Source organism: Juglans regia, chromosome 7 (assembly GCF_001411555.2).
Source record: "Juglans regia cultivar Chandler chromosome 7, Walnut 2.0, whole genome shotgun sequence".
In the NCBI taxonomy this organism is placed as follows: Eukaryota; Viridiplantae; Streptophyta; class Magnoliopsida; order Fagales; family Juglandaceae; genus Juglans; species Juglans regia.
Genome location: NC_049907.1, coordinates 723635 through 743824, shown reverse-complemented (window position 1 = coordinate 743824; position 20190 = coordinate 723635). Strand labels below are relative to the sequence as shown.

Genomic DNA, 20190 nt, shown 5'->3' with positions numbered 1-20190 from the left:
ACTAAAACCGCTACTGTCCCTCACCCCCTAACCCTCAACTCTCTCTCTCTCTCTCTCTCTCTCTCTAGATTTTCTCAATCTTTATAAACGTGGATTAGCACGTAAATTGTTTCAAATATATACTCACATCCTGTTTCTGTTTCATTTTCTTGAATATAGATGAAAGAACAAGAATGGGGGACTCCGACACTTTGTTTTCTCCCTCCGGTCTCTTGTGCTCAGAAGGCGGAGCTTGGTTGAATGAGGAGGAAGAGGAGGCAGAAAACTGGGTTGACCAAGAACCATGTTTTGTTTCGGAGGATGAAGATGAGTATATTGAGAAGTTGGCTCAGAAAGAGAGTTTTGGTTTTGGATCCAAAAGCAGGGTGCCATCCTCTTGTGTTTGCTCAAGCACAAAAAGCTGTTTGAAGTGTGCTCGCCTTGCAGCGATTGCGTGGATTTTCAATGTTTGTTTCTCTCAGTAAAGCTCCCTCTTTTCCCCCCTTTTTATTGTAGCTTTCTTTAATTGTTATTGAACCGGCTCTTGAAGTTTGTGTTTCTTGATTCAGACTCGGGCAATCTTTGGTTTCAAATCTCATACGGCTTACATAGCTATTACTTACTTTGATCAGTTTCTTTCAAAGCGAGTCGTTGAGGTAAGCCAAATTCTTTATCTTTTTGGCCACTGGGTTTTTCATGTTCGTCAAATTTATGATATGGTTGGGTGCTCTTGTTGTCGATGTAGGATGGGAAACTTTGGGCTATTGAAATACTATACGTGGCATGTTTAACTTTGGCAGCAAAGATGGAGGAGTGTAAAGTGCCGGTGCTATCGGACTTCAAGGTGGGAGGTTATAATTTCGAGAACAGAGCGGTGAAGAGTGTGGAGTTAATAATTTTGAGCTGTCTGGAATGGAAATTGGGTTCAATAACTCCTTTTCATTATCTGCGTTATTTCATCAATAAATTTTGTGATGAATCTAGACCGAAAGGGTTGTTCTATAGAGCTGTGGAACTTATTCTGGCCATCACAAAAGGTACTCCCTGGCATTAAAGATTGGCTCCAAACTGAGTTCTGAATAATTAACATGTTTACTTATCAAGTTAACTTCTTTGTTGCAGAGACCAATTTAATTGACCATCGGCCATCTGTTATAGCTGCAGCTGCAGTATTAGTAGCAGTTGATGGTCAATTATCTAAAAAAGCATTGGAGCTCAAGACCAATGTGATATCTTTGTGGGGGTCTCAAGAAAAGGTGAGTTTTTTTGTTAGCAGTAATTTCTCACATAATGCAGTTGATCTTGTGTGTTGAAAATGTATATCTCAAAACTTGAATGAATGAACCAAAAAATGTTTGATTCTTTAAGCTGATTTTTATTTTATGCTGCACGCACACAGGAACATGTATTTTCCTGTTATAATATAATGCAGAACATTGAGATGGGAAAAGTTACGACACCCAAGTCTGTATATTCCCCGAATTTGTCATCAATGCATTCAAGCTCTATCGATTCCACTGAGAATTCTTCTTCCATCCTTGCTGCTGGCAGTAAGAGAAGTCTTGTATTCACAAACAGTGATCAAAATTGCCCACCAAAGAGAAGCCGCTGACCATAGTTAGCGGAATTTAATCCTCTTAGCAAAGTTTTGATTTTGTGTTTTCCGATTGCATTATAGGGTCTTTTGACTGAGAGATTCTTAGTATAGATTGGTTTATAGGTGTTATGAGTGTTCTCTACCATCTCATGATAAAATCTGGAGTTGATGATTGGGATTCCATTTTAAAAACCCAACAAAAGCTTCAGCAAGTGACAACCGAGAAGACAGAGAAAAGAGAAGAGTAAATAAATAAAAAGGGATGACTTTAGCCTACAGTAAGAAGTAAGAAGCTGACTGGATGTCCAAAAGCTATTAAGGATGAAGTGAAGGCCAAGAGAGTGCCAGAAGGCCATTGAAGACAGCTTGTCTATAGTGACTCTTGGTAGTGTTTGCTTTCTTGAATGTTACCACTTTCTTACCCACTTTTTTCATTTTTTGTATTTCTTTTTTTGAAGACAGTTATTTTTTCATAAATGGCTTGCCACCCTACCTTTCGATGGGGGGCTTGGGATGCTTCCTATGTCTTTCAAAAGGCTGAAAGCCATAAGGAATGAGGAATTGTTTTTGCTTGATTTGATACATCTGTGTTGCATTTGGGTCATTGAAAAGTATATAAAGGTGAATGTGATTATATTTTCTTAGATTGTTGGGGTTTCCTTTTGATTAGTGGGGAGCTTGCCTTTTACTGTTGGTTTGCACTGTTGTTGGGGTCCTCAAACTCCCTAGTATGAGTATTGGAAATCAAATAGGATTTAGTGCTGAAACAAACGATTTAATGCTAAAGGTTGTGACTTTCAGAAAAATAACCTGAATCACCGTATTGATAAACATAGATGATGTCATTAGTGGCCACTCTTTCTTTTTTTCTTCTCTCTCTTTTGAAATGGCTAACTAATGTTTTCCATGCCCTTGTTTTCAACAACAAATGTTACTGCTGCTGTTTGCTCCCTTCATTGATGTAGTAGGACCCAGCCCTATCATCATGAAGTTTGAGACCCTTGTTCTGGGGTAGGGTGGGAGGGGGAATATGGGGCATGAGATTCATGGCAAAATGGTGTCAGAGGCTCCACTCCTCCACATGACTTCTTGGGGATTATAGGCATCCAGTCTGGCATTGTACAACCTTGTATTTTAGTTTACAGCAGTTACCTTGCATACCTGTCTTTCTAAACATCGGTTCATCTGGTTGAGATATTTAGCATGCAATCAATAGAAGTGTTACATACACAAAGAGAGTATACGCAAATAAATTTACAAATTTATGTCTTTATGTGATCCGTTAAATCTACTTTACAATAAAAATAACTTTGCAATCTGACGTATTGCATCAAGCCATGACATTTTGCGATTTTACTTTGTATAATCTCTTTGTGGCTAAAGTATTTCTCTACAATCAAAATTCTCGGTGAAATGCAGGAATATATATATATATATATATATTTGAATCGATTTTTTGGTACCAAACATCTCCAAGGGAAGAAGCTTAATCAACCGGATCAATAATGAAAAATCTCATATCCATTTGCTGCAATGCTAGACCATGGATTTGTACTTCTTTTCTTCTCCTACATTTGATAAATACAAAGATAAATGTTGGGTTAGCAGAAGTAATGGATCATGGATGCGGATGCAGTAAAACTTCAACCATGAAAATTAAGTGATTGAATATCTTAAGAATTTTTGGGGAACTATCTATCTTAAGATCATGATCATACTTAATGGTAGTTTAATGACTACAAAAACAGTTGCAAGTTCGTGGTTGCATTTGGGAATTGTTGTTGGACCACGTCAAGTTCCAGGACACAACAAACGGCTGAAGCTGTGTGCGCTTTTTCTGTCACGAGAGAATTCATTTGTCTTGATCAACATAAAGATGAACTCGGCAGACAAACTCGAAATCTTGGAGAGCATGGAAGGAAGTATGGTATGGGAGGGACCAAATTAAAAGATATTATTGTGGTGGAACCTCCTTGAATTCTGTGGTGTTAGAGCTTTTATGACTAAAAAAAATCTAATTTATTGATTTATGTAACTTGGGATTAGATTATTTTCTATAATTTTTTTTATTTAAACACATTCTACATTTTGAAAAGAAATAAATAGAATTCATAGATTCTATCGTATGTAATGATGGTTCCACATTATTTATATAAAGGAAAATTCTATATATCATACTACCATCTCACTTTCATTCTACTAAGTATGATGTGACACATTTATCACCATTAAATGATTATTTATTACATGTTTATTTATCATCTAATAGTGATGAATGTGCCACATACCACTTAGTATTATCAAAATATGATGAAAGTGTAATGTATATCATTACTTGCTGACGTATCAATTATTAAAATAGGGAAAATTTTAAAAATTCGAAATTTGAGATTCAAATTTTTAAAAAAAAATTGATAAAACAAAATAAATATTCAATAGCATAAAATTCATATTTAAAATAGTGTGAAATGTAAATTTCAAACTATTATCGTGTGGACTAGGCCCGCCTCGTTATCCGGTCCAACTCTGTCGATACTCTTAAAGCCCAAGAGAATTCGAAATTCAAATGGAACGGTACCTTCTCAATTCCCTCTCTCCCCTTCCTTTTAATAAATAAATTCAAATACGAAAGAAAATACATCGCCCTCTGCCCTCTAATGGAGAAGCGGCTCCGCACTTCTCTACAATCCTCAGCCCAAGACTTCGTCTCCTCCGCCACTAAACTGTCTCTCAAATCCGTAAAACCTACTATCAAAACCCTAATCCACTCCATTCATCCTAATTCAGATCTCTCTTCCTCTCTCCCCCTCTCTCTTCATCACTCCATTTCTCAGTTTATCCAATCCTTCCGGAACTTTCGTCGAAACCCAAGCCCCCCAAATCCTAACCCTCCCAAGTCCCCTCGCTCCCCTCCCACCAAGCGCCTCCGGAGATCTTCGCGCCATTCCAAGACCCGGGTCGAGTCCCGTTCGCATGGCCATGGATCCGATTTCTGGAATGAGATGCAGAAGCTTCTCCAAGGCCTCGAAATTCTCGCTCATATTGCGGTTTTATGCATCTCGCACCCGAAAAAGGCGTTCTTGGCTTCCGATTTGTTTCCGGTCGCTTGCGCATTGCATGATAACTTGATACTTTTCGAATCCGAGGAGGGCTCGGTTCTTCTATCGGAAATTGCGAGTTTGTGCGAGCTGTGGTGGAAGGAGAATTTTCCGGGACGAGAGGCTTTGATTTCTCAATCTCTTCCTTTCTTGCTGTCCAAGTCACTGACTTTGAAGAGGAAAGTGGACGTGCATAGAGTGTATGCACTCCGGGAGGCATTTACCTTGTTCGATTTCGAGGACGGGAGCATCGAAGACCTGAAGCTCCTGTTGGTCCGGTGTGTGATAGCGCCGTTGTATTTGAAAACTGATGATGGGCGGCGCTTCGTGGCGTTTACGTTCGGGCTGAGCAATCAGCTATTGAAGGAAGTGCTGGCGATGATTCGGTCTCAGATCCCATTTGGGCGGAAATCTATGTTGGAGGCATACGGGGAAATATTGTTTCGGGCTTGGAAGGCCGCAGAACCCGATCTCAAGGATGAGATTGAGAATGGATTTTTGCAGGGTTTAATTGAGGGAGCTATACATGGGAGTTCAGGAGAGCTTACAGCCTCTATTAGGAGGGTTTTGGGTGGCTTTATCAGCCAGCGGACCACGGAGGGGGTTGAGAAACTTCTTTTCCGGCTCGCTGAGCCCGTGATATTTCGATCTTTACAAGTAATTTTTCTGTTCTTCGCTGGTTTGTGATCATCGAAGATAGTGTTGATGAAATTGCATTGCCTATAATAATGTATAGATGATAGCTTCATATTATTTTTTTGTCATTAATCGCAGTTGGTTGGACGTTAGGTACGATGATTTGCTTCACGTTTTTAAGTGCTATTAATCCATTTTCTAGTGAGTTCGACAGAGGTTGTTTTTCCATAGCGACCTTTTAAAGTATTATTTTGTTAACCACGTTTTCACGGATCCATGTGCATGGTTGGATGTCATTCTTGCACCAATTGTGTTTGGGTTGAGAAAATACAGGTCCACTAAAGAGTTTACTTGCTTGAACATCATAGGGGACTTTGCTTAGAGGGAAAAACAAGAATAAGAAAAATCAAGCATGCTTTTATAATTGCCATCTATTCTGGGTTGGTTTAAATTGGCAGTATCTGTTGGATTGAAGTTCACTGGTTGCAGATTACACTAACTAGTGAATTATCTAACCTGGTAAAACCTTGATGTGATCATGATATTGGTTTTTCAGGATCTCTAAATATCACAAAATGATTTTTCTTTGTGCCTTAAATATACGACTTTTTGGGGATTGATTTGGATCAATTAGATAGCAGCAGTGTTTAACCAGGCTGTATGTTTCTGTTTGACAGGTCGCAAATTCTAATGTTCGGCAAAATGCATTGCATTTGCTTCTAGACATGTTTCCTCTTGAAGATCCTGATTCCACGAAAGAGGTGAAAGATACATTACTTTACAAACAATTCTTTTTGTTGGAGAGATTACTGATGGATGATTGTCCAGATGTAAGAGTAGTTGCAGTGGAAGGTTCTTGCCGCATCCTTCACTTATATTGGGAAATTATCCCTTCAGCATCCATTACGAAGATAATTACCAAGATTTTTGATGACACGTCACATGATATATGCAATGAAGTTAGGCTTTCCACATTGAATGGTATCATATACTTGCTCGACAATCCCCAATCTCATGAAATTCTTAGAGTGCTGCTACCAAGATTGGGGCATCTGATGCTGGATAATGTCATTTCGGTACGAGTTTCTGTAGCAGATCTCCTCCTCCTTTTAAGGGACATGCGAAATTTCCAGTTTAATAAGGTATAGTGTGTTCTCAGATCAAACATTGCACTGCACCGGTTTTATCTGATGCCTTTGTTGGTTGATTTTACTCGTCATATTTCTCTGTAGGTGGTAAGCTTGGATGTCTTATTATCTACACTAGTGAATGATCAACCTCCTGTTGCTCAGAAAATCACAAAACTACTTATGCCATCATACTTCCCCTCAAAAGTACCTGTTGGCGAAGCATGCACTCGCTGTGTTACACTAATTAAGAGGTCTCCTATGGCTGGAGCAAGGTTTTGTGAATATTTTGTATCAGTAGGGGCATCCCTCAAGTCTCTGATGGAACTCATTAGAGTGTTCATTAGTTTGGTTTTGTCACCTGACAAGCTAAATGCTGATCAGATTGAGGGTTTACTTGTTGCTGCTGTCTACCTTTGCAACAGCCTAGCAACAGAGCCATGTTACAAAAATGCCCTTAAGGAGCTACTTGCTGGTGAAAAAGTGAAGTTCTTGTTTGCTGCTGCATCTACTGCACGTGCTCAATCTTCTGTACTCAACATTGTTTCCACCATTTCTCCAAATGATGCTGTTGGGCTTTTCGAGGAATGTACGGACCTTGTTACTAATTGTAGTGGTATATCAGACAATGTGGAAAGGCAAGCTGAAGTGAGGTCTGCCCACAGATTGTTCCTTTCTTGTGATGGATTTGATGACATGTTTGATGCTCTAACACTATGCTTGCAGAAAGCTGCCTATCGTTGCCATATAAAATTTGGAACTGAAGCACCAAAGAACTGTGTTTCCTCTGCAAAAAGGAAGAAATCTAAGTGCTTTGGCAAAATTTCAGCCAAATGGAAAAATGTCAATGGAAAACAACAGTTGAATTTTGAGGAGGATTATTCTATTGCCGTAGGAATAGCCTGGCAAATCAGGGACTTGCTAATATCTGAGGACTCTCGGAAGGCTATATTGGGGGCTCAAATGCTTGAAACGTTATTTTTTGCTTTAAAAATCATCTCTGAAGTCAGCATTGTGCAGTGCATGCTTTGTGAATACATGGACGCATCTCCCATTTTGGCATATACAGCCCTTGCACTACATATGACTCTTCAAAATGTTAACATACATAGTACAAAACTTCGAGGTACTAAGAAGAACAATAGCACCGATTCCTTGAGATCATTTCAGGAGGCAAGTATTTATTTATAATATTCTTTTATCCTGGTTTTGGGATTCTAAGGAACTTGTCACTGATGGGCTTCCAACTCTATCTTCTGTTTTAGCCAACTGTGTTAGAACATGCAGTGGATCACGTGCTTAACTGTGTAGAGAAGCTACTTGGAGCACTTGACTCTGGAAAGCACGGCAAAACTCCCTTAGAATTTGAGCAGGCTACCGATAAGGCAGCCAGTCGTGGACTGCAACACAGAGAACCTCAAACAGATGGCTCCAGTCCAAGTGCTAGCGGTAAGGAATCATGGATAGGTCACAAATTACACAGATTGGATACACTTGCTTGTTAGGTCTATATTTGAATGTTGGCTCCATATCAGAAAAGTATTGATATGCACTTATGCCATACATTGGAACTGAGTTGCACTTGCCATCTCTCCTTGGACTATTAAAACTTTGGAAAATATCTATACTTTGAGCATAGGGATCGATGAGGGTGGATTTTTAATTATGATTTTCAAGATCATGAGAAAGGTTATGATAGCAATGACCTGCTTTTGCATGTTAAGAACACAGTTTTCTCTAGCATTTTTGTGTGCTCATCTGTCTGTGGCTGACAGGACAGTAAGCATTTCTCTTTTTGTGATCCTTGTGTTCTTTTGTAGTTTGGTTAATAATCCATAAAAAAAATATAAATATTTTCTTAATTCGCCGAACAATTGAACTGCCACTCTTCTGCAGTTAAGGTAGGTTATGCTTTTTGGTTCTGCCACATTGGACAACTTTGTAGTACTATTATTATTAGTTTTTTTAACATCCCAACACTTCTCGAAATCTGTATGATTTTCTAAGATCTTAATTTTCACCGTCAGTGCACTAATTTTTCCCTAACATTAAATCCTATATCTGTAGCTTTATGTTCTTGCCTTCTTATGTGCCAAAGTGACTGACGATTTTGAATTTTTCTGTAGAATCTGTTAAAACCGAACAAAAAAGACTATCAATTACAGTGAAGATGCTCACTGCAATTCTCAAGTTCATGGTTGACATCACTTCTATGGGTCTTCTTTGTCACTATTATGTACAGTTCTTAAAGTTCACGTCAAGATATGTACAATACATCATATCCACTTTAAGGCGACAGTCTCATGACCAACTTCAGTTCAAAGAGGAGGATTTGAAAAATATAATTCTGTGTCTGAAGAGCTCCTTCACCTATGCGGCCAAGCTAGTTAATCTAGTCCACAGAGATATCAGCAAAACTTCGCCACTTCCTCCAGAAGCTTTTGAACTTGCTAATGATTTGCTTGATTTAATCTCCTCCATTGAACTATACCAGGGCTCTGGTAATGCAGCACGTATTGTTGCAGCTGCGAAGCCTTGGCTGCCTGATTTGATCCTGGCATTAGGATCAGGGGACATACTGAAAAAGACTCGAGGAGAAGGGACACATTTTCATGCATCCGATCGCATTAAACTTCGTTTTCCATCCTGGCCCTTGATTTTAGCAAAGATTGAGCTCAGTGAACTAAATGAAGTTAGCCCAGAAAAGGACGACGACCAAGTTCCGGATACTGATGAGTTCCCAGTGTCCAAGAAACTTCTGGGAATGTTTGTTACTTTGTTAAAAGGAAATCCTAACATACTGGATTCAGTTGGGGTGATATTGCTAACAGGCTCATTAGTTGGGCTCGAGAGGAAGGACTTCGGATTAGTATTGGGACTTTTACACTTTGTATGTACGAAGTTGTTTAGGCCGGATGATAGAGAGTGGGGTGATATTATGTTGGCCTCTCTTCAAGACATATACCCTCAAATAGAGAGAGAAATAGAACAACAAAATGATGAAGATGGAAGGCAGAAATTACGTAGTTCAAAGGAGTTGCTTGAACCTGTTTGGATGTACAACATGTATGAAACAGGGAAGGTTTCTATGATGGAAGAATAGACAGTTTTTTAGTACTTTTCTTTTTCTGTTGCAAATTTGAACCATCGAGGATAATATAAGCACTGTTGTAAAAAAAGAAAAAGAAAAAAGAAAAATAACAATGCAGGATTTTGTACTTGTAGTTGGTGAATGTGAAGACGGGAGAGGTTTGGATTCAAAACCCACCTCAACCCACCTCAACTCATCTCATCTTATCATTACATTTTTTTCAAATTTCCACACAAAATATAATAAACAATTCAACTTTTTCAAATCCCAAAATAACTTTTTCAAATTTTCACACAAAATATAATAAATAATTCAACTTTTATTCTATTATTCAAAAATCATCTCAATCCATCTCAACTCATTTCTGAATTCAAACCTCTCCTGAAGAGATTCCAATTTCCAAATTTCCAATTGTTTACTATGGTCATACTTAAGCATGAAGGAGAAAGATAAATATATGAAATGAAGTTTATAAGAGTTATTGCTGTTATGTGAATATTTCCGGTAGCGATTGGATTAGCGCTGGTGTTTGCTACACTCGCCATTCATGGCAAAATGGTGTCAGAGGTAAAAGGTAATTCCACATTCTCTACAAGCTGGGGATTACGCTGTATGTAGTTTACACCAATTATCATGCATATATGCCTCGCGGTCAGCTGGTTCATGAATGTGGGCTGAGATATTCAGCATCGAGTCGAAAATGAGTAGTATTAGCTAGACTGCAGGATAAATTGACGTTTTAATCAAACAATTGAAAGGGATTTAGCTGAGCATGCAGCCTGATTATTAATGAACGAGATTTTTCAGTTGCTTAAATGCAAGACTCAGGGTTTGATTATATATATTCTAATGAGATGTAGTACAAAATTGCCGATCAGACTCGAGGAATACAGGTAATATATGAGAGAATCCGAGGTTGCCCATATTATGGAATCGGGTCATTAACAAGGATAAACGGCTGAAGGATTTGTGGAAGGGGTAGGCGCCCGAGTCTCTTCTTGAAAGCACACAAAAAGCTTCTTGAGAACCGCCCTGAGAACACGGCCCCGTTTTGGGATCCACCGAGGGGCCACAGCAGCAGCAGCTGTATTGGAAGCAGCAAATGCGGCCATGTCGGACTTGTTGGAACTTGGCTTCTGGGATGAGAGGAGTGGGTGACAGTTGGATTAGCGCTTTGCGGCTGATTGAATGCAATGTAATGGCTAGGATGGTGCCGACCAGACAGCCGAGAGGAAAGTATATATATCCGCGTGTCGACCGCGTTGGAGGAGGCAACAGATTCAGAAACGTGTGGGTTCTTTGTTAACAAGGGAGACTCGTTCCAAAACCCAAACCCATAAAGATTTTCAACTACTCTTCATCACCCAAATACTAAAAAATTAATAGTAATTAGAAAAGTCCAAGTTCCAACGCACATGTACTCTTTTTGTACCATCTCTCCGGGTGGGGTTTGAAGGAGTCAGGTTCAGTTCAGAATCCAGATACACGATTACACGTTTTGCAAGAAAGAGTAAAATTTAAGAGAAATTCTATTTACAGTCCTCAAGTGGGGACTGCATGTGCAGACACATTATTAAATGAGAGGAAACATTATTTAGGAGGGATAATTTTATAATTTTAAAAAATTTTAAAGTTAAAATAGCCTAAGCCTGCACATACAGTCCCCAAGTGGAGACTGTATCTAGCTCAAAATTTAATCGAATACTATATGACTTGGTTCGTTGGTTATCTTGCGGTGAATCCCTCTCGGAGATCTTCTCAGTTCCATATTGTAGAATTTGAAACAGTCAACCCTTTGGTGGTCGGATACTTTTGATACGGAGAAAATAAAATACTTCAGCAAAATTAAGCTCTCAGTTAGGTGTACATAAAAATTTAATCATAAATGAGGTATTCTATTTACGAGATGATGTGTCAACACTTTTTTTTTTTTTTTTTGTGAAATATATTATAATCATAAACAAGTTAAAACATCAATATTTTTTATTTTTTTATTTATCCTTGTGTCATCAATTTAAAAGGTATGTTGGATGTGTCCGACTCAAGCTTCAAAACAAATGGCTTATGCAAGTAGATCAAGCCCCATCTTATTATGTATTCACTCACCCATTAAGCATGAATCATAAACAAAATTATTTGTATAGTCTTAAAGTATATAAATTCTATGCAATTCCTTTAAAAAAGGTGGAAAAAAAAAACACACAAAAGGTGGGGTATATTTGGACCCTATATAAAAATATACCTTTTTCATGATCGGCTCTACTGATTCTAGATGTACTTTACTTTTTTTTAAGGAGATTGCGTAAAATTTACACATTGTAGAAGAAAAATCAAACTACTATATCTAAATGAGAATTTTATAAAGTTTTATATGAAAGATTTTGAGAAATCTCGAACCATTATGGTCACTCTAATCACTAGTGCCTCGTATTGATTTTGTGATTTCATGAGATCGCTATAAGAGCATGTACGAAGTCACGTAGGTAGGTGGACTATTTTCATTTAGTAATCTAAAGTCAAAATACATCCAATATATGACTTTGATAACGTCACATGCCCCCAACAAGCTGATGATTATAGACCCACTACCCGTTGAAATGGTCGTGGGGGCTTGTATTGGTGGCCGAGGAACTTGGTCAACATAATAGGGGGTGAGGAGCTGGGCCAGATTATTCAGGCCCATTCAAATCTCGTTCAAACTTAGGTTTTATTTAAATAGTGAAATGAAATAAGATAATTTTAGATAAAAGTTAAATAAAATATTATTAAAATATTATTTTTTAATATTATTATTATTTTAAAATTTAAAAAGTTAAATTATTTATTATATTTTATTTAAAATTTTAAAAAAATTATAAAAATGAGATGAGATAAAATCATTTTTGTATCCAATTAGGGCCTTATATACAGACCCACCAATCCATGTCTCGCTCTCGCTCTGTTTTCTTTCGGGTTACGCTTAGGTATTGAGATGAATTCAGATAATTTATGAATAGTAATATAAAAGTAGTAAAAAAAATTATAAAATATTAAATAGTAATAAAAAATAGTAAAAAATAATAATAAAATATTAAATAATAGTGAATAATAATAGAGTGATCACTCCACTATCCAAACATAACGTCAATCTCGCTAATTTGGATTTAGCTCTTAACACAGTTGAAGATTTCTCAATCACAAACCAAAGAGGATTTGTGTTTCTTGATTCAGATGCTGGAACTCTTTGGTCTCCAATTCCTTACGGATGACTTATCCCAGGCTGACTTGCTTTGAAAATGTATATCTTTAAAATTCGAATCGAAGGAAAAAGAAAATATATATATATATATATATATATATTTATAGAAGCTTTTGTTCTTTAAACTGTTTTTTATCCTAGTTCACAGGAACATATATTTTCCTGTTGAGACACCCATAGAAATGTTATGGAACATATATTTCATTAATCGTATCCCTATCTAATCATGCTGTCCGTCCACACATTAAACGACAAAAAGTTATAAATGGTCGTGTCAATAAATTTTAAGTAATTTAGAGTTTTATTAATTTGAAACACTTTATATTTAAAAAAATAAATAAATAAACTAACAATTTTTTTTCTACATATCGCAAACCTTTGCGATTGGTGATAATGCTATGAAAAGGGATACATAAAATGAAAGAATTCTGGACATTACATGACTTTGGTAAATACAACTATGACTAGCGAGAGAAGTTAATATTAGAAATAAAAGAAGAAAAATTCTACTCATTGTCCCTCTACCACACATCAACTTTTATTTTTTTTCCCATAACATGTGTGTAGTATAAGTATGATGAGTAGAATTCATAAAAGATGTCCTACAAATTAATTGGACTTGGGTGAATGCCATGAGACTCCAAATTTCCAAGTATCTACAGGCTTAAAAAGCAACCACCAGACAAGAATTATGGTCATCCCATGACTTGAAATGCTAGCAACTTGTACAAGCATACGAACAGCCCTTGACTGATAATTTAAAGACTGGCATCTGTCGCCCATTGTGTCTCAAACAGCAACAGGGATCATCTTTATGGCGGCAGCAACCGGCATGCCCAAAAATCCAATCACAATACTCAGGAACCATTGGGGTAAAGTGAGAGGCGATGTGTTTGCAAATGTGCCCAGGAACTCTACAATTATGATTTGGAAGAGAGCAGTGCTACCAAGGACGACCACAAAAACATAATTATTGAGTATGCCTTTGAAAACATTTATTTGCTCCATCTCCCGGGAGCTTATCTCATTAAAAACCTGCATAATCAAATCAAGTCACTTCCTGTAAGCTACAAAATATCTAATCGGATGAGAAACTATCTATCACAAAGCAGAGTCTATCCCTATATGCTGTTGGTTGAACTAAACCTGTTTGTCAGCATCTTCCATTAATCATACATCACACATACCACTTCAAACTTAGTTTGCAAGAAATGAGTACTTATAGGTCTTTCAGAATAGGAAGGTTACCTGGCAAAAGACAAACGTGTTGAAAATAAGCGTGTTCAGGATCAGATCAGAATCTGGGCCTTCAAGACGGAATATTGCTTCTCCCTTTGTCTGAAGCAACCATATCACCAAAAATTGGTACACAGATTGCCCTAATATATTCCTCCACATGACATTACTGATGAACTTCCCTTTCCTTCCAACTGGTGAACGTTTCATTAAATCATCATTTGGAGGCTCAGTTGCAAGTGCAAGTGCTCCCAGCGTATCCATTATCATGTTGACCCACAATAGCTGAACAGCTGTGAGGGGAGCAGTCCCTGAAGCATGATTTCAGGCAAAGGCATAAGCAGACATGAGCCAATAGCGTTTTCTTTTATTGGGAAGGCAAGCTCAAAAATGGAAATAAATTTAGTACGTGGGATTTCTAACCTGTCAGACAAGCTGAAGAGAAGTTGACAATCAATGCAACCACATTAACAGTCAGCTGAAACTGTACAAATTTTTGGATATTTACGTAAACTGATCGTCCCCATTTGGCTACTGTCACAATTGTGGAGAAATTATCATCCAGAATTATCACATCAGCACTCTCTTTAGCCACCTGAATTTAATACAAATTAATTGAAATTATTGCAACGTTATTACAAATTTCAATCAAAAACCAAAAAATAAAACTAATAAAAAATTGAACTAATGAGAATACACCGACTACTCCATTATATAAATAAATCTCAACAGAATATCAATATATGATCCAACTCTTGGCATCAACTACTCCCATGCCTTCTTGGTCATTTTCCTCAATTGAGAGACATCTCCAGATAAAAGGAGGTTATAATGTCTGTTAAGGCTGTAAGGAGATACTGCCAGCAATCCAGACAAATTTGGCAAGACTTGATACCTTGTTTGGTTACACAGTTCAGATGAGATGAGATGAAATGTTTTATTGAAAGTTAAATAAAATATTGTTAGAATATAATTTTTTAATGTAATTTTTATTTTGGGATTTGAAAAGGTTGAATTGTTTATTATATATTGTGGAGGAGTTTGGGAAAGTTGTAATTATGAGATAAGATGATGAGATGTTTTGTGTATCCAAACTGATAGTCAATGTTTCCTTGTATAGCCACCTGGTATACAGTCTAGCATTATCATAGGGATCTGTAATTTATGTTGTAGTATATTGCCGTGTAAAATCCATCATTATAAAATAGAACAAAATCCTTCTCAGTACTTCAAGCCGAGAATCCTTCTCCTTCAATCCTTTTCTCAAGATTTTAACAAACCTTTACAATGTCTCTGTATACTATGTCAAGCCATTTTGGCATTTCCGTTGTACTGATGAAACACTTTCTTGAGTACTCTCAATTTGCTAGATATTTTTCATTGTCTATGATTAGAAAAGAAATGGAATAAGCATTTTAACTTGTCTTGTAACTTCCAGCAGCCATTCATGCCTGTCTTTTTAGATGACACTTGATAAATGGTCCACTTGGAAAGCCCCATTAAGTACTCACCTCAGTTCCAGCAATGCCCATTGCTAGCCCAATATCTGCTTCATGAAGTGCTGGGGCATCGTTTGTTCCATCACCAGTTACAGCAACGACCTCACCAAGTGAGGTACGCAAGTGCTTCACCAGAGTATGCTTGTCTAGTGGTGAAGATCGAGCCATCACCTATACAAAAAGTGGAACTTTTGTGTCAATGATTTGAGAAAATTTTGATCACTGCTGAGAGATCCAATCTAATTGCACATGTACTGTAACAATAAATGATGAAAGCACCTGAATTCTAGGAATTAGTTCTAGCAATTCCTCCTGACTCTTCTCCCGGAAGTCTGGACCCTCAATGGCTATACCATCCGTGAGAATTCCGCACTCCCGAGCAATAGCCTTTGCAGTATTGATATTGTCTCCAGTAACCATCCGTACAGTAATTCCAGCTGAACGGCAAACCGCAACAGACTCCTTAACACCAGGACGGACAGGATCTTTAATTCCCACTATTCCTATACAAGTATAGCCAGAAACTGGGATAGGATTATCTGAAGAGAATCCATTTTCCAGTTCCATATAGGCAAGACAGAGAGTTCGAAGAGCCTCACTAGCAAATTGATTGATTGTGTCCGTAAGAAGATTAATGGATGATTTATCTAGGGGAACAATCTCACCATTCACATTGATCACCTTGTCACAGGCAGCCAAAATTATCTCTGAAGCACCTTTACAGTGGGCCCGAAACCCTCCTTCAGGAAGCTCCAACACTACCCCCATCCTTTTCTTCACAGAGTTGAATGGCTCGACTTTAACAAGTTTAGATGTTTGTCTCTCAGCTTGAAAATCCCCACCAAGTGACAAGCCAAACTCCAATAAAGCAGTATCAGTGGGTGTTCCTAGTATCTCAGATTTGCCATCTTTATTAATCACGACTTCTCCCCCCGTGTTGTTAAATATTGATTGTAGAAGAAGTTTCAAAGCAGAATCTGGCAAGTCAGAGCACAAGCTAGAAGCATCATTGGGTTTACTCACTTCCTTGACATTAAAGCAAATGCATGATTTCACGACAGTCATGTGGTTGGTAGTTAGTGTCCCAGTTTTGTCACTACAAATGCTTGTTGCCGATCCCATAGTCTCGCAAGCTGCCAAATGGCGCACGAGTGCTTTATCATTCATCATTTTCTTCATGGCAAAGGCAAGGCTCAATGTAACAGCTAACGGCAGCCCCTCTGGAACAGCAACAACAACAATTGTAACTGCAACGGCAAAATATTCCAACATTTCCAATGCTTCATCTCCAGACCACCTCCAATAACTTCCCTCTTGCCATTTACGGTTTAGCAATCCTTGCACTAAAACTGCAAAAGTCACAACTGCAAAGAAAAGACCTATCTTACCTATAATGGTTGCCACTCCGTTCAATTTCACCTGCAATGGGGTTTCGTCATCTCCACCTTCACTAAGAGTTGCCATCAATTTACCCCATTGGGTCCTCATCCCAACAGTAGTTACAATCATCTTGCATGATCCATCTTGAACCTTAGTACCAGAGAGAAGAAAAGGATTTTCAGCACTTACCATTACCGGCTCACTCTCCCCAGTTAAACTTGATTCATCAATTAACACAGAAAATCCTGAAATAAAAAGCCCATCTGCAGGGACTTGGTCCCCAATGGCAAGATGTACAATATCCCCAGGAAGTAGATCATATATCGACATTTTCTGCCTGTATCCATTTCTTGTAACCTGAATAGCAATCTTCTGTTTCTCCTTGTCCAAATCCTTGAACTGTAGAGATTGACGATAATCACTTGTTGCCGTGACAAAGACCACCAACAAGATGCTTGCAACAATCCCAAGGCCATCATGAGCCCCTTTTGGCCATCCTTCCATAGTTATGCCGACAATCAAAGACACAAAAGCACACAAGCCGAGGATCATCAGAGTCATGTCTTGAAGGGCTTCCCAAACAAATACCAAGAAACTCCGTCCTTCACTCTCAGTAAATTTATTGATGCCATAGATCTCTTGTCTACGATTCAAATCAGTATCAATATCAGTAGTCAGTCCATTGTTGGTTGAAGTGGAGAGCTTTTCTGCAATACCAATTACTCCACCATGAGATTTTAGCTTCTCCAAATCATGACCTTCAACAAGAGATCCCAATTCATCACCACAAATCTGAAAACCTGCAGCTTTAACTTCCTCAGGTACTTTGTAGACACTTGGCTGCCCTGCAGCTCCTGCAGACCACAATAGCCAGATTGGAAAATCTTTTCAAATAACATAATCTAAATTGATATGAACGTTGGAGAAACTTACCGAGAGTAAATTGAAATGCAGCTTTGGAAACCAAAACAGCAATCCTTAACTTTTCCTACACGATTCAAGATAGAGAAGTAGTTAGTATACCAAATTTAGAACAAGTGATTATCATAATCTTAGAATGATTTGATATTTTGTTAGTCCATGTGAACAAGACGAATTCAGGTATCAAGAATTCTATTTTGCACTAGAAGTACACTTAAAAAAGATCAGGGAATGCAATCATTAACAACAAGATCCAAGACGAACAAACACAAGTCAATGGGAGTAGACAGAGTATGTGAATTAAGAAAAAGAAGCAAAGTTATGTTTCAAAAAGATTCAAACTACTTCAGGATGTTTCAAAGTTAGGTAAGAAGTGTATTGGATGTTGACAGTAATTTTAATAAAGCAACCAACCCGCATTCCTCGTCTTCATTAAAATGTAATGAGGTTTAATATATCAATCAGACGATTTCCACTCTCATTCTACTCCCAAGTAGGGATTTTTTTAAATGTACAGGGCATCCTTGACTGAGATTTCGTCACAATATGACATTGATGGCAGTTGATGGTTTAGTTCAAACATGGATGATGGAATTGCTAAGAGTCAGAACAATAAAATTTGGGATTTGAGCCTGAAAAACGGTAAAAGAGCAAATAAAAAGAGCCAGAGAAAGCAAAGAGAATAAAATGTTATCATCTTAGCCTGATTGACTGATCCTATGATGTTAATGCACAAAATCTTCCCCGTATACAATTTTGAAAGTCATTTACAGTCCAACCAAAGTCATAACAATATATATTGACACATTTAAAAGGAAATGGACAACCCCAGGTGATCTTGGAGGGAAATGGAGATTCGTATGAATATCTATACCAATCTCCATAGACAAGCAACTGCTTTTTTTCTCTACACTTATTTGAAAGGAGAATTAGATAGATATTAAACCAGCCAAGTTCTAATTAGGGGCTCGTTTGGGCAGTTAAAATATTTTAGAAATCTGTGAATAGTAATAAAATAGTTTGTAGTCAGTAGTAAAATGGTTTTGAATTAAGATATTTTATTCGATTTTGAAAAATGATAGAGAAAAAATTAAATAAAAATATTATAAAGTTAAATATTATTTTAATTCTGAAATTTAAAAAAAAATGTATTATTTGTTGTGTTTTATTTGAAAGTTTTAGAAAATTATATTAGATTTTGTGTTTGGATAATAATTAGATGAAAAGTTAAAGATTTAAAATTGAAAAATATTTTATATTTGAGTGATATTTGAGAAGAAAATCATAAAAAGTTTGAAAATATGTGAAAGTATTTAAGTATCCAAATAATCTCCGAATATTTTTTAAAGAAAAATTATGTTTATTATTTTTACATACCACACATCATTTTTTTTTCGTGTGATATATGAATTATGAGCAGAAGAATTCAATTATTTTAAGAATAAAAAATTTTAAATAAATTAAAAAAAAAATGGTGTATAGTGTGGGATGGTAAAAGCTCTTTTTTAAAAGTAAAGTCAATGAGAAAATTTCTTGAAATGTTTGTATTGTGTGTGTGTGTGATGTTCGTAAACGAAGGATATGGTACATAGAACGTGATCTAGAATCGGAGACAGAGACGATGGACTTAAATGAAGATCTAGAAACATCTAATGGCATGTTCGATTTATAAATAGAAATCAAGACCTGATTAGTACGGCGCATAGCAGCTGCTTCATAACGCTTGGAAAGATTGGCAGTGAACCGAAACCTTCGCTTCGGGTTCTTCACCAGGAAACATAGGTTCCTCCATTTCTGAAGCACCTCCTCCGACGAGTGCTTCGCCTTCACTTCCCCAAAATTCTCGTTCAAATACTTCTCCACCACCATTTCCAATTTCTATGCTTTCCACTCACCCAATTCCTTTTAATACTTTTCCTTCTCCTTCTTCTTCTTGCTGTTGAATCTACAACCAAAGTCGCGTCTCCCTCGCTGTATATTAATATGAAATTGAATCGAAAAAAGCTTCGGTCCAAAAAGGCAGCAACTTCACAACAAATACCTAAGTTCTTTCGAAGAAGAAGAGCGAGTAGGTAGGAAGTTCTGACACGCTTCTGTCAATAAATTAAAAAGAAGAGTTAGCTGAGAATAAAGTAAATCGCATTATCTGAGATTATATAATTAATCAGTCCTCTCTCTGGTTTTTGCTTGAGATTTTGGGGTTAGGAAATGGACAGACAAAAATGGAAGGTAGAAGGAAAAGAGGATCCGAAATTGGTTGCATTACTTGTGAAAGGGGAATAACGGTCTGGGGTTACTCGACTGTAGAGAGCTTAATCGTCCTGGTTTTTAGGAATCTGGGAAGGAACGAAACCAACGGGGTCAAAGGCTACTTCTGCAATTTATTTA

At 37.3% G+C, this 20190-nt stretch overlaps 3 protein-coding genes across 5 annotated transcripts; 2 read left to right on the top strand and 1 right to left on the bottom strand.

Annotated features, from left to right (window-relative positions):
* LOC109012395 (cyclin-D5-1-like) lies at positions 1–2220 on the top strand. Its single transcript, XM_018994001.2, has 5 exons — positions 1–446; positions 549–635; positions 725–1016; positions 1102–1235; positions 1379–2220. The coding sequence occupies exons 1-5, from the start codon at positions 174–176 to the stop codon at positions 1589–1591; spliced, it is 999 nt and encodes a 332-aa protein (XP_018849546.2). The 5' UTR covers positions 1–173; the 3' UTR covers positions 1592–2220.
* A 1993-nt stretch (positions 2221–4213) lies between these two features.
* Positions 4214–9676, top strand: LOC109012394. The gene is made up of 5 exons (XM_018994000.2): positions 4214–5331; positions 5988–6452; positions 6543–7610; positions 7703–7886; positions 8564–9676. Exons 1-5 carry the CDS (start codon positions 4234–4236, stop codon positions 9538–9540), a joined length of 3792 nt encoding a protein of 1263 aa, XP_018849545.2. The 5' UTR covers positions 4214–4233; the 3' UTR covers positions 9541–9676.
* Positions 9677–13184: 3508 nt separating this feature from the next.
* On the bottom strand, positions 13185–20190 carry LOC109012392 (calcium-transporting ATPase 2, plasma membrane-type-like). 3 transcript variants are annotated; one of them, XM_018993997.2, is made up of 9 exons: positions 20069–20190; positions 19844–19895; positions 19489–19747; positions 17815–17869; positions 15781–17735; positions 15514–15672; positions 14426–14597; positions 14015–14313; positions 13185–13801 (listed from the first exon to the last, which is right to left on the bottom strand). In XM_018993997.2, the coding sequence occupies exons 3-9, from the start codon at positions 19669–19671 to the stop codon at positions 13556–13558; spliced, it is 3069 nt and encodes a 1022-aa protein (XP_018849542.2). In that variant the 5' UTR covers positions 19672–19747; positions 19844–19895; positions 20069–20190; the 3' UTR covers positions 13185–13555. The 3 variants fall into 3 exon arrangements, with proteins under 3 accessions (XP_018849542.2, XP_018849541.2, XP_018849540.2); XM_018993996.2 differs by having other exon boundaries at positions 19489–19895; XM_018993995.2 differs by having other exon boundaries at positions 19489–20185.

What these genes read in the sequence shown, in the direction of transcription:
- LOC109012395 (XM_018994001.2), top strand. Translation starts at nt 174, where the DNA reads ATGGGGGACTCCGACACTTTGTTTTCTCCCTCCGGTCTCTTGTGCTCA. An exon ending in TTTCAAAGCGAGTCGTTGAG is followed by an intron (nt 636 to 724) that starts GTAAGCCAAATT and finishes TTGTCGATGTAG; the next exon opens with GATGGGAAACTTTGGGCTAT. An exon ending in TATTCTGGCCATCACAAAAG is followed by an intron (nt 1,017 to 1,101) that starts GTACTCCCTGGC and finishes TCTTTGTTGCAG; the next exon opens with AGACCAATTTAATTGACCAT.
- LOC109012394 (XM_018994000.2), top strand. Translation starts at nt 4,234, where the DNA reads ATGGAGAAGCGGCTCCGCACTTCTCTACAATCCTCAGCCCAAGACTTC. An exon ending in TGATATTTCGATCTTTACAA is followed by an intron (nt 5,332 to 5,987) that starts GTAATTTTTCTG and finishes TCTGTTTGACAG; the next exon opens with GTCGCAAATTCTAATGTTCG. An exon ending in GAAATTTCCAGTTTAATAAG is followed by an intron (nt 6,453 to 6,542) that starts GTATAGTGTGTT and finishes ATTTCTCTGTAG; the next exon opens with GTGGTAAGCTTGGATGTCTT.
- LOC109012392 (XM_018993996.2), bottom strand. Translation starts at nt 19,671, where the DNA reads ATGGTGGTGGAGAAGTATTTGAACGAGAATTTTGGGGAAGTGAAGGCG. An exon ending in TGCATTTCAATTTACTCTCG is followed by an intron (nt 17,736 to 17,814) that starts GTAAGTTTCTCC and finishes TGTGGTCTGCAG; the next exon opens with GAGCTGCAGGGCAGCCAAGT. An exon ending in TGGGCATTGCTGGAACTGAG is followed by an intron (nt 14,598 to 15,513) that starts GTGAGTACTTAA and finishes TATTAAATTCAG; the next exon opens with GTGGCTAAAGAGAGTGCTGA.